General features: G+C 37.2%; 1 protein-coding gene across 2 annotated transcripts in view; it reads left to right on the plus strand.

Annotated features, from left to right (window-relative positions):
* The window catches only part of LOC142344124 (protein polybromo-1-like), a 104,708-nt gene that overhangs the window by 53,210 nt on the left and 37,258 nt on the right, over positions 1 to 14,240 (plus strand). For both annotated transcript variants that reach the window (XM_075395634.1, XM_075395644.1), the window contains 4 exons: positions 4,448 to 4,545; positions 4,736 to 5,020; positions 5,436 to 5,564; positions 10,888 to 11,119. In XM_075395634.1, the coding sequence (XP_075251749.1) occupies positions 4,448 to 4,545; positions 4,736 to 5,020; positions 5,436 to 5,564; positions 10,888 to 11,119 (744 nt within the window). The remainder of the gene's footprint in view (positions 1 to 4,447; positions 4,546 to 4,735; positions 5,021 to 5,435; positions 5,565 to 10,887; positions 11,120 to 14,240) is intronic.

Below are 14,240 nucleotides of genomic sequence, written 5' to 3' on the forward strand. Positions count from 1 at the left end.
AGTTATTGTTCCTTATGATTTTAATATCAATAACGTGTCACATGCCACTTGAACAGGAAACAAAAAGGGATTTTTAATTGATTAAATTTTAATGTTTTTGATGCTTTGATCAAATGTGACCTTATGGTTGTGCCCTTAATCTCACGCTGCACTGAAAAAAGCTTATATGCGCAACGATAAACCCCTTTTCTCAAAAACAAAAAAATTTCTGATCTACTGTGCAAGAGATATTGGAATTCCAGCTACATGAAATATCTTGAATACCCTCAGAAACAGATGATTGAGAGGCACATGCATTCGAAAGAATTGGAATATTATCATCAATGATGTTAGAAACTGCAAAAAACAACGGCTAAAATATGCTGATTAAGAAAGTTTTGTCAAAATCATAATAATTAAACATGGGATTGCGAATCATTTGAACTACATTTTAAATCAGTTGGGAGCTTTTAATCAACTAATAATCCCTTTTTGTTTCCTGTTCAAGTGGCATGTGACACGTTATTGATATTAAAATCACAAGGAACAATAACTATCAATTTTTGAACGATTGGTAGGCTAATTTTGTCCTGGCTAGTTTTTTGATAAATTCACAAATCAATTTAATAGAGGTATTAAAACATATACGCTTGAAAACCGCCAATCGGTTCCTCTCGATTTCTTTATAGTTGCAACTAGCCATGATTGTCTTATACTGCTTCTTGCCGTAGACAAGAATAAACCACAGGGGTCCTTTCAACATAACTGCTTGGGAGCTTTCAATAGATGCAGGAAAACTAGCTGAGCCAGTGTGTTTTTTAATGAATATTTGAAAGCCGAGCAGCCTAAATTTGCTCGTATCACTTTGCTGTTAATAAAGTTGATATTATATTGAACAGCCATTAAGCAATAGAGCACACTAGTTAACACCAGCCCTATGAAAAGTTCTTGAAAAATTGCTTAAGAAACAAATCGAAGAATGTCTCCACAAAGCAAATATCTACAACAGAACGCAATTCCGTTTGCGAAAAAAAGTTTCAACGTTAGACGCACTTGTATATTTAACAGGAATTTACAATATATCAGCCGTTTTCCTTTATTTGTCAAAAGCATTTGATTCGATTGACGGTGAGAAGTTATTCGCAAAACTCGAAAGCTTGGTTTTAAATGGGTCTGCCCAGAACATTATCAAAAATTTTTTTGCGATAGGTTTCACTGTGTAATAGTAAAAGTTTTGAATTGGACTGGTTTAGATTAATCAAAGGAATTGCCCAAAGTACGGTTCTCGGGCCACTCATCTGCAATGTGTCTTAACAACTTACGATTCAATATAAATTTTAACTTAGTTTAATATGCATAAAGTGCAGATAACACAGTCGTTTTCTTATCCAAAAACAATGTTCAAGAGATTATCCAAATACTTGTAAACGATGCCAAAGACTTGGTTAATCACTCTGATTGCACTTCTCTTAAGGTCAATGCAGACAAAACGGATTTTATTGTTGTTGATTCCGCTGAATCTAAAGATCTATCAATGACAATTGATGGACAAAAGATTATAGAAAAGGTAGAAGTAAAATATTTTTGTTTTACAACAGATAAACTGGCCTTTCCATCTGAGGAAAAAAATTAACCCTGCATGGCACGAGGCATAAAATCATTTCATACAATACGAAACAGCGTTCCAGAAAACATCAAAGGAATACCAATAATTTCTCTTGATTTTCGTCACATGCAATATCCAGCAGTAATTTTGTGCTCTGCACCTCAGAATCTTATAACAACTCTCGAAAAACAATTAAATTGGGCTGTCAAAACTTGCTACATTTATAGAAAGTATGACGACTCTCACGATATTGAAGTCATCAGTAACATATTAGCTGTTCGATTTTTCATACAATATAGGGTTGCACTAGACACTAAGTTTTCAAATATATCAAGCAAGCGTTTAAAATTAATTCTGGCAACCGCAAACGTTTGTATTTTCGAACGTTTTCTATTTTTCTTTCATTTCTGCCTTTTCAAAACTCTTTTTTGACTTTTAAATTATTAATAGCCGCCCTCATCTTCTCAGCCGGCTATTATAGCGCTCCTATTTTTTGTTTTTCGTCGAACAAAAAAATGTTTCGCTTTACCTCATTTTGCCGCTTTTTCAACATTTTGCGTGAAATCTTTTTGACTTCTCTAGGCTAGTTTCTCTCTTCTCTCATTCTGCTAAAAGTGATTTTGAACATCAGTTGCTCAGCAAAGCAATTCAAAATGAACAGAGTCAGTATATAAAATTAAAGTCAGAAATAGAAACGGGATAAACCCATAAAATAAAGCCCAATTTTAGATGCCCGCTATTTGAACGTCGTTCCTATAAGTCTTAGCTCTTATGCTTATTGGTGTTGATAGTAGCCCCTGAAGCCTCTCTCTAAGATACAGAAGTATGTTCAACTACGAAATGCCATCAAAATAAATCGGACTTAAAAATGTTTTTGTACAAAAAATCTTTTTTTTTCAATATCTTCTATTCTTTCAATCCCAATCATGCTTATTGGAATCAACGACCGCTATTTTCCGGCAATCTGCCGGGTATGTTTTTTTGAGGATGAAATCTATAATCTCTTTTCAAAAATAAATCAGAGCCCTTCCTATTTCTTATTCTCATTATTGACTGATCTTGTTTGAGCTTTGAGGCGCGATAGAAGCTTTTTAATAGATCTAATGTTTTAAGCTATATGTTTCATCGACTTTGTCACAACTTCGGAAATATTTGTGATTAGAAGACAACACAGTTTTGTAGATCTCTTTGTTGTCTTCTTACTTAGCGTAATTAATGACAGGTCACACTGGCTCTCCCCACAATGCGTAATTGGAGATTTTCACTTGCTATATTGATATCAAAAGTTTTTAAAGCAATTTGAGTGTTACCGAGTTCTGTAGTTTTTTGTTGTCATGTCACTTAGTTTCTTTAATCACTGGTCTCATTGGCTCTAACGAGGCATAATTGAAAGTTTTAGATGGGTTCATTTGAGATCAGACTTTTTTTTAACAACTTTGACATTACTTCTTAAAAATATCAGTGGATTTTGAGTTTTTCGATTATTTGTAGATTTTGTTGTCCGCTGTCTTATGCCCCCTTAAAAAGTCTCCTGGCTATCTAGTGAGGCATTGTTAATTCTAGTTAGTGTTTTGTTCTATTCAATAATTTTTGCTGACCTTGACAATATTCTTTTAAAAGATAGCTGTTTGTTTTTAGTTTTGCATGCTTGTTTTTGTTGTTGTCTTGCTTATATACTCTCACTAATGGCATGTGTCGTAGACTTCCGAAATAACTTAAAGGAAAACACACTAGTTCATGTTTGAGCTGGTAGCTATTAGTTAAATTTCCCTTGAGACCATTTGTTTTACAGAAATGGTTTTTTCTTGAGTTCGAGTGATTGTATTTGGTCACTTGTCTTAACTCTCTCAGAAATGACTTTCCTTTGTTTTAATTCAGTTCAATTGGGTGTGTGTCACTCTAATTGAAGGTTATCTGAGAGCAGCTATTAGAAGCAGCAATATTTTGTACAGGTTTTTAATCAAAGTATAACATCAGAGCAATGAATAATTATATAATCTTTTTTATCACTCAAAGGAAATTTGAAGCAATTGTTGTAATCGTTTCGGACTTTTTCATGCAAAATTTTTGAGTGGCCAATTTTGAGCTATCGTTCTAAAACATTCTGTGACTTCTCAAGTGACTTTTAAAGTTTCGCTTCTCCATTTTCAGTGATTTCAATTGAGCTCATTCTGAAATGAAGTTTATTGCTATTATAAAAGTGATTGTTAGCGGATACGTGACAATGTGGTTGTGACGTAGCGGTTAAGCCGTCTGACTGCCATCCTGGAGATCGATGTTGCGTACTTATATCAGGTCCGAGTTTTTGCACCCACAAGCTACACCACTATATTAAATTGCTCCCAGCTTGTTCGAGAGCCATTCATCCGACGTTAGTGGGTTTATTTTTCTATCTTTTTGTTATCTTTTTGATACTACAAATCTACGACGCTATTGCGGCTGTTTCCTGACCATCTTGTGTTCTCTTCGTTTAAAAATACGTGTTGGCAAAAAAATTTTCACTCCCGTATCCTTGTGTTAATTGAATTGGGTCATGAGAAGTAATCGATTAAAGCTTCTTCGGCAATTTGGCGACCATCACCTAAATTTCTGCTTTGGTTAATAAAGCTTATTGCGGTTGTTTTTCCGCAAAAAGTTTGGCATGTGTTGATGTATTCGAAACTTCGAAACGGTAACGCTAATTTTGAAAACTCCGAAATCACAAGGTGTAATGTGCAATAATAAAGCCTCAATGGCTCCAACTTTTCATTTTTATGGAGATCATTAATCGGTTTCTGAATTGTCTCGTGATTTTGATCCAGAAATTGAGAAATTGACAGTAAATAGAATTCTATACAAAATCTAGTTGATGTGGTGTTTCAGGTCGGCCGACAGAGTACAATGAAGCAGATGTGTACATATGTGACAATAAGTACTTTCCTGATGACAAGATTATTACCAAACTAAAAAAGGGCCTCAGGGTGAGTTAAACCTTCGTCAAAATAATCACAACAATAAATCATGAAAGATAAGATTAATAATAAAAAATCATGTAGATTATATCATTTTTGTACTAATCATAAACTAAATAACCTTGTGGTAAACATATTGGTGATAAGGTTAAGTTGCAGAGATAGTTTCCAGTTGGAAATGTTTGTGTTTTGTACTTAGATGCCGATAGTGTCGAAGAAACTGCACTTGGACGAAGTGTACAACTTCAAGAAGCCAATTGCGTTGATGAAGGAGGCATCTCCGTTCCTCTTCTCTCACGAGATAGAGATGGATGACATCATGCTCGACAGCAGTGTTGGCTCTGGGGCAAACAATCTGGATCCCAGCTTCCCCAATGAGCTCTCAACTGGAGACGAGGACGTCACAGGTGCTGGCAGTTCTGGAGGAGTCACTGCTACGGGAGCGGGAAGTTCAAGCACCAATAAAAGAGGCTACACGTCAAAGGTCTGTACACACTTGTATAGGAACACTTGTTTGGTTGAATAGGAACCCTTGGATATTTTCCGTTTGTGCACCCCCCAGACGCACGTGCCATAGTTTTACTTAATGATTTACTATGTAATGGCATGTGCTCTGTAACTGGGGGCTCATAACTTACTGGGGGGCACAAACGGAAGATCCGAACCCTTTTTTAACTGTTGAGGAACACTTTTTTGGTGAGGTTTCTAAGCAAGATTCTAATGGATGCAAAATGCGAGTTAATATATTGAACTCCATGGGGTAAGAACTGGTTGATGCTTGTGAAACTATCCTATTTTTTTCTCTTGTCAGATGCAATCTACGATTGATGTTTAGCAACGAGTTTTATGTTGAATTTAAATTGGTCAGTGGCTCTTCTACCATGTAGCTCTGTATTTAGAACAATGTCGTGCCTGGTCAGAAGAAAGCTAGTGGCTACATAGCATTTGCGAGCATCATGCGACCCAAACTGAAGGAAATGAAACCGGAATTGGAGTTCGGAGAGCTCAGCAAGGAAGTTGGAAATCGAGTAAGTTTTCCGAGTTGTCAAGAAATTCATTTGGCTTTTTTTAGTGTTAAATTGGACACTTTTTGCGCTGTGAAGTAATCCACTTCGATTAGCTTGTAGAACTTTACGGGCGTATAACTTACAGTGCTCTGCTATTTAACTAAGGTTAATAGCCACCCTCATCTTAGGTGGCTCTTATGGCGCTCCAATTTTTTTTACAATTGATAATTTTCAATTATCAGTGCGCTGTCTTTTTACAACTCGAAGTGGAGTAATGGTGATCTATTGTTTAATAGGTGACTTCTATTTTTTGGAGCATGCATTTTAGAGGAAGTCAAAAACCGCACGTCAAAACAGGTCTGCTAAGCGAAAATCTAATTTAGAGAGAATTGGGAGTGGTTTGGGTTCAAGCATTCTGGGAGAACCCGAAATGTTGGGAGAGCCCGAAATGTTGGTGTAAAAAATTTTGCGCTAAGCGAGCAATATTTTTTGATCACGTGTGACAATTTTCGACGCAGATTTTCAGTTAAGACTCAGTTTTTTTTTTCAATTAAAGGTATTTGTCTCAATTATCTAAATTGTTAATAGTGCATTTGGAGGCTGTTTCGTCCATCTGTAGCAAATAATATACTAAAAGAGCTATTTTTACTATTTTGCCATGTTTTTCTGTGAATTGGTAGTTGTCTAATAGCCGCCGTCAACCTCTCGATGGCTATTATTTAGGTGCTCTCCTTTTTTTAATTGGCTTTACCTTTTGATCACGTTTTTTGTTTTCCATAAGTCACAATTTTCACGTTTGACTTCTGCTTTACCTCGCTCACTGTTTCAACTGAATGGTTTTTAAATCCATTCACTCAATTATTTACGCAAGATAGTGAATACAGTCAAGGTCAAAAGAGCAAAATCAAAAGAGACGGGATAAACCGATAAAGCCCGGTCATTAAGCCAGGTTATCGAAGTTCATTAGAGTGTTTGCAAGCTGGCATTTGTATTAAGCTTATTAGCTTTCAGTTGAGAAGTTGAATTAACTATGGTTTTAGAATCAAACTGAAACTGCACGCCGCATTAGAACACTTTTTGACACTGAAAAAAATAGGGAAAAAAATGCGGTCAATCTATCTTTTTTCTTTTTCTGTTTCAATCCCGTTGTGCATTACGCGGCAACGGCGGCTATTTTCCGGCAATCTGCCGGCTATGTTCTTCCTTTTATTGTTTCAAATTGATTAGTGTAATTAATTACGAGGTTGGTTTTCACAATTAGGATGCTCAATTTTCTAATTGATTTCCGGTGGTCAATTGTTTCCGGAATTTTTTCGGCTATGTTTTCATTAAGATCTGTTCAACATATTCATGATTTTTGAAGTCAAGTTGAGATGATGATTTAGAAATTGGAGTTTGAACAGATTTCCAGTTTTTGAGAGTTAATTTTCACGTGATGCAATTTGACTTCTTGCTGTTTTCCAGTCCGTTTTCTTTACGAATACTTAGGTGATCCATGTGTTCTAATATTTCATTGTTTCAGCTATTCAAACCCGCCGATGAAAAATTTATTGTTTTTAAGACTATGACACTATTTGTTATCATGAAATGTTTGTGATTTTTTTAAAAAAATTTTGAAATTCTTGTTCTGTTACTTTGTCTCATTAATGATTGATCCCAATGGCCATCATATGTATATTTAAGTTTATTCCACACAAATAAAGTAACATCTCTAGGGGGTTTAACGACTCTTGCACTACATTTTTATTCTGTGGCTTAGTATAACTAATAGCAAGTCTCGTGGACTTTGTAAACATCCACATTTGAATCTACTTATTTTTTTTTGTTCAAGTTAAACGTTTTTAGCGAGTTTGGCAACTAGGTTTAAAAATATGAGCGATTGTTTCGATTTCACCCGTTTGTGAATTTTTGTTAATGATAAATCTCATTTGATCTCCATTGAGGCATAATTAAATCCTTTCAGGATTTCATTTCTATAGCTGCGAGCTATATTGCCGTGTTTTTGGTTGTTTTTGTTCCGTCCTCTGACGCTCTTTTTTTCGTTTTACATTTGTTCACACAGCAAAGCTGAAAAAGTCAAATTTTCTGAATGACTTCTTCCTCCCACTAACGGCATTTGCGCGCGTGACGTCATTTCGCTTTAGCAAAAGTTTTTAGGTTATTTGCGTGATTAGATTTTTATCATACCTGACTTACCTCACTCAATGAAATGACTTCTGCACTTTAAAACTGAGGTTTAATTTGAATTTGTTGAAGGTCAACGGAGCTCATATGGGTAACAAAGGTCCCTGATAAAAAGGCTTCTGCGGAATGATTTTTAACAACATTTAGTATTCTATCGCTAAATGTTCTTTTCATCTCGTTTTGAGCGGTGTCGATAATTTTTTTTCAACTTATGTCTGTATCTGATTCTATCTATAATCTACGGCACGCAAGTCTAATTCGCAGCTATGCAGGCAATCTTCCGGCTATGTTATTGCTAATAATTAATTTTATTATAGCTTCGAAGCTGTAAGCTGAGCGCTGCCCTTTTGTGGTGCTCTCGGTTTTCTTTCTGTTTCATCGTCTGGCGCTTTTTGGTTTTAAATTTTTGCTAGAACATTCTTTTGCTCGACTTTTCACGCTTTATTTCTTGTTTTTGTCTGACTTAAACTGTGCATTCAGAAATTTTGTCCGTTGCTAAAACAAAATCGATTGTAAGATAAACGTCTCTAAGGGCCTGGTAGTCGAGTGGTTAATGCTTCTGAATCTTAAGCCAGAGAGAGAGAGAGAGAGAGAGAGAGAGAGAGAGAGAGAGAGGTGTTTAAACCTGTACGTTGTCAAAAGTTTTGCACCCAAAAATACTGTCAATATTACACCATCTTTTAATTAAAGTTTTTGCAGTGGCCTTAATTTTTTCGAACTTATTTTTGTATCTTTTTCTGTGTAATTTACAGTATGCAACCCTATTTCGCTGCTCTTCTGGCTGTCTGCCGGTTATGTTTGCCTTTGACATTTGTCTTTGAAAATTTTTGATTTTTTCGTTGTTGCCGGCTTTTTTTGTTAAGTGGTCGCTGAATTGTTTTCATTAGAGTAATATATGCTTTCTATTCATGGATAATGCGATATATCTTTAAGATTTCAAATTTTATTTGCTCCGCCTCTTATTGACTTTGATGCCACCACTCACTTTCAAAGATGTTTGTAAAACTCGGTTTTTTCAAATGTCGTTTGCATTTTATATATTGTATGTCTCTCTGGTTTTATACAAAGTTGGTGGTTGGTGTCTAAACTCCCATTATGTAATGGTTTGTTAAGGTTGATGTGGTTGGCTTTACAGTTTTTTAACCCAAATTTCCTAAAAGTTTTTTTACCACTACCTCACCTCTTCGGTTAGAGCGTCCTGAACTACGGTGCTCCATTTGGGCTTCCACAATCAGCATTACAAACCGCCTGCAAACACAACAAAACCTTGCTCTTCGCATAATTACTGGCTGTGTAAAAATGTCTGACATCACTGACTTACAAAATGAGGGTGAAATGCTGCCTGTTAAAGCTCACACGGAAATGTTAGCAGATTAATTTCTGGCCGAAAGCTGTCAGAGCCACTGTACTGATCACAAAACAACCTCCTCAACCAGTTTTCATCCCATGAGATACTAAGTGATGCTCATAGGGACCGCGTTAAACCGCACAAACAATAAAGAGTAATTATATTTGCAAAGAATACAAAAATGCGCTCAAAAGCATCCACAGATGCACAATCCATACTCAGTTGAAAGCAGACAGCAAGCAACTAGGCACACCTCCACCAAAGATAGAAGAACAAACGATGCCATGACTTGCACGTATCCGATTAGCACAACTGGATACTGTCTCCTGCTAAACTCTTACTTGAGTAGGCCGCTGTCTCAAATATGAAGTAGCACCACATGGCGTAAACCACATTTTCAATTGCAGTAAGAGCACCACTGACCTGAATATGATTGACCTGCGGGACAATCAGTAAAGGTAGCTGAGTGGCGGGACTTAAAACCATCAGTCCGATACGACCACACTTCACAGAATAATCCGCCCTGCTTGCCCCTCTCCACCAATGTTGATGCCCCTCTTGGCCCCCTTAATCCGGGGACCGCATGTCATTCACCATGGCGTAGATGCAGCAAGCTCGCTGCAGCACAAGAAAGTTGTGGATAGGCATTCACACTACTACTAATATTTCTATTTTTATTATACCAGTTAACAACAGCAATAAGCGCCAGTATTCCACCAAAATTACTTGCGAATTGCAGCTCTGTGCGACACCTACAACAACAACCTCGCCTCTCACCACCACCTCCCACTACCACCCTCCGCACTTCCCATCAGCACCTTCCCCCGCCACGCCACGACACACGCCCAAAAAATTACTGACCCCCAAACCTACCCTCTATCCCCTCACTTCCCCCTCCACACCCCCCAAAGAATCCTTCCCTTTCCGATATTAAAATCCATTGTAAAAGTCGAAAATTTAAAGATTGCATTTTGTTTAATTTTTCGTAGTTTACTGGTTGGCGTAGGTTTTGAAGGCAGAAAATTCAATTTCTGAGGTAGGAAAAAACTTTCGTTTCCGGTGTATTCTGGCTGTTTTTAATGCTGGGCACATTATTAGAATACTGGATATTTAACTTCGGTTTTTGCACTTTTCAATTAGAGGGCACTGATATAAGGAGAGGGCTTAGTTTCTAAAATTCAGTAGTTACTGATGAGTCTGTTGTAATAGCAGTAATAGTTCAGCTGTAAGTTTCATTAGACTGACTTTCTTATTTTCAGCGTGTCTGGGATACGAAACAGGCAAATATCCTGCTCAGAAAACAAGTAATCTCTGTTGCTGTTCTCGTTATCAATTAAAACGCTTTTACCTGATTTGTTAATCTTCGAAGTATTATTATAATTGGTTGTTTGAAAGCTCTAGACTTTTAAGCTGAAACGTGTGTTTAGGATTTAAAAAGTCGACTTGCGTCAAGTTTTGTGCTCATTTTAAATTCTCTAATCCTTATGAATAATATTGCGCATTTGGATAACGATTCAAATGATCCATTCAAGTTTAATGAAACATCCTTGTAATACAAAGTGCTACTTTATAATCGGATTATAGAACGAAAAGATCAAAGTGATAAAATTGAGTATTTTATGGTATTGAGTATTTTGACACATATATGGTAAATTACCATGCTACCTGAATTTTAAGGGATCAGTATATGGTCTCAAATGAACAGACGTTAGCAAAGTTCAGTACCATAGTTTTCGAAGACATAGCATTGCCATTGTATCTTATGATTAATTACTTATGATTAATAAGCATGTCTAATGAGTGTTTGTTCAGTGGAACGATCTCTCGGTTGAAGAGAAAGACTTATGGCACAAGAAGGCAGAGGAGAAGGCCAGTACCCAGACACCCCGAGCAGCTGAGCCCTGTGCGGGATATGAGAGTAGTACTCCTGTAGTTGTGTACGAGTGCTGCTGGGAAGGCTGTGACTTCATGTTTGAAGATGAAGCAGATATGTTCACGCATCTCATCAAGGATGAAACCACTCACATTAATGGAGCAGTCACTGGTAGGTATTATTAATTGCTCTCGAACGATGTTCGAATTATATATCGTAGTCAAAGGCGATTATTTAGGCGCTCTCATTTTCAACAATTGACTTCGATTCATTTCCGGAATTCTTCCGGCAATGTTTTGTTATTGAAGTAAATTTCGAACGAGAAAATTAAACGCGTGAAAGAATAGTGTTGAAGAAAATTGGAGAGTGGAGTGAAAAGAGAGTGGTTAATTGCTCTCAAAGTTTTGCTTGGACAATTTTTCGTCTGGCTCATTAATAGCCGCCCTCATCTTCTCAGCCGGCTATTATTGCGCTCGTATTTTTTTTACTTCGTCAAACTTTTTTTCGCTTTACCATTTTGCCGCTTTTTCGACATTTTGCGTGAAATCTTTTTGACTTCTCTAGGATAGTTTCTCTCTTCTCTCATTCTGCTCAGAGTGAATTTGAACATCAGTTGCTAAGCAAAGCAATTCAAAATGAACAGAATCGGTATAAAAAATTGAAGTCAGAAATAGAAACGGGATAAACCCATAAAGCCCAATTTTAGATCCCCGCTATTTGAACGTCGTTCCTATAAGTCTTAGTTACCACCTCTAATGCTTATTGGCGTTGATAGTAGCCCCTGTAGCCTCTCTCTAAGAAACAGAAGTATGTTCAACTACGAAATGCCATCAAAATAAATCGGACTTGAAAAATATTTTTGTACAAAAATCTTTTTTTTTCAATATATTCTATTCGTTCAATCCCAATCATGCTTATTGGAATCAACGGCGGCTATTTTCCGATAATCTGCCGGGTATGTTTGGACTTTTCGTCCTCAAAAACGGGATAAACAGCTAGCGCCAGGAGGGCATTTAGAGCAATTGTTTGACCCCCATACTGCATCCCCACCCCCACTTCACCGCAACACTTTTTTTGTTCTTTCCGCTGCTTTCGAGCGAGCTAGAAATTGTGAAGAAAATTCTGTAAGCAAACGAAATTTTTGCTCAGGTGCGACTTTTTCAGGCACTTTCTACAGCTATGGAGCTGCAAGCGGGTCCTAGCTATATTGCAGTGTTCGTTTTTTACGACTCGAAGAGTAGTATTGGCGGAACGTCTTTTTTCTGATGGTAATTTTGTAGCAGTGTATTTGAAGCAGGAAGTGAATGCGGGGAAACAACAAATTGCTGAAAAAACTTGAAGAGAAGAGAGACGGGTTTTTGTTCATGTCTCTTTTCTGAGCGAGCGAGAAGACTAGGTTTGAAATTTTTTGCTAAGCGAGCAAAATGTTTTGATCAGATGCAGTTTTTTCATAGCCGCCATCAGCCTCTCAACGGCTTTAATTTATGCGCTCTCCTTTTTTTACAATTCGAAAAGAAATGGTCAAAAGAAACGTGGTAAACCGATAAAGCCTGCCATTGAGGTCATCATATTGTGCCTTAGGTTATCAAAGTAGAGAGCTAGCTGACATTAGTATTAAACTTCATAGCTTTCGGTATAGAGGCTGAATTAAGTATAGCTTTAGAATCTAACTGAAATTTCACACTGAGTTAGGACAATTTTCGAAACGTTTAGAAGAATTCTGTTAATTTCTATCTCTTCTTTCGTTTTCTGTTTTAATCCCGATTTGCGTCTAGAGCCTCAACGGCGGCTATTCTCCGGCAATGTTTAGTTTGAACTTCAGCTTTACTTTCAAAGGCGTTTCTCTCTGTTATCACAACTATTAGTAGTGCGTTGTTCAGCTATGTTTAACGCACGATGAAGATACGATGTTCAGCTATTTTGTCTGGTTTTAAGCTTTATTAGCAGTTTTTGCTTGCTTCAATTTTTATATCGTTTTGCGAGTTTTGTGGTTGAAAATAGATGTTATATCAATTTTGATTGCCTTTCGTTTCGGTTGATTTTAAGTGGGAGTTGTTTGTCCGTTTGTTCTGCTCCTCACTAACAGCCTTTGCCTGCGAGACGTCATTACTTACTCTCTCGTAGTAAAAAATGTTAGGTCATGAAAGTGATTACATTTCGATCATGCGTGACGTAATCACTCAATAAGATGACTGTTGCACTTTACAACTTAATTTTAATTTGCATTAGTTTAAAGTCAGAGGAATTCAAATGTATAAAAAGGTCCGTAATAAAAACGTTTCTGCGGAGTGAGTTTTAACAAGCCCTATTAATTTATCATTTAATGTTATTTCGCATAGTGTTTTGATCAGCGTCAATATTTGTTTGAACTTATATGTGTATCCGTTTATCTTTCACAGCTACGGCACGCAATTCTTTTTCGCAGCTATTCTGGCAATCTGCCGTCCATGTTTCAGTTTTTCTATTAATAAAATTGATTATTTGCTCTCGAATGAAATGTTAAGGTATTATTGTAAACGTGTGCCTTTTTATATGCGAACCGTTGCCTCGGCCGTTTTTACGCTTCTGATAAGGAACAATCTGTGACTTCTCCAGTGAGGTTTCGAGCTTGCCTTCTTTTTTGGGTGATCTCAATTTCCGCTCTCTAAAAACCTCATGCTAAAATAAAGTGATTGTAGCATAAGACATAACAGGAGCCCGAAATAATAGCCTAGAGGCTAGTACTTGCGTTGAGTAATCAGGACGCGGAGTTGAATCCGATGTTTTTGGAACCATGAATAAAAAATTATCTAGGCTGTGGCCACTGAATTAAATTGTGCTGCCTGTGGGTTCGAGGGCAATTTGTCTGAACTTAGCTATTTTTGCTTATTGTTTTGTTTTAACGCCTTAAGTGGGAATCAAACAAAGAAATTTTAATTTAATTTTAAGTGCTCTCAAACGAAGTTTGTAGCAATTATATTAGTCCTGTAGGTCTTTTTTATGCGATTTTTCGCTTGACCAATTTTTCGTCTGGCGCATTTGACTTTTCGTCCTCAAAAACGGGATAAACAGGTGGCGCCCAGCGGGCATTAAGTTCTCCTAGAGCCTTTCAGCTCAAACTGTTTTGGAGACTTATGCTTATGGTGTGAATGGCGGTTCTTAGAGGTTGAAGACACCCACACTGTTGACCCCCCCCCCCCCCACTATTGCCCCCACCCCCCCAACAGGCTGTTGCCACCCACACCACACCATTGTTGCCCCCCATCAGCCCCCTGGTGACAATTCCTCCCCCCCCCCCCCGTAGCTACTGACG

Source organism: Convolutriloba macropyga, chromosome 1 (assembly GCF_964194025.1).
Source record: "Convolutriloba macropyga chromosome 1, txConMacr16.3, whole genome shotgun sequence".
Classification (NCBI taxonomy): Eukaryota; Metazoa; Xenacoelomorpha; order Acoela; family Convolutidae; genus Convolutriloba; species Convolutriloba macropyga.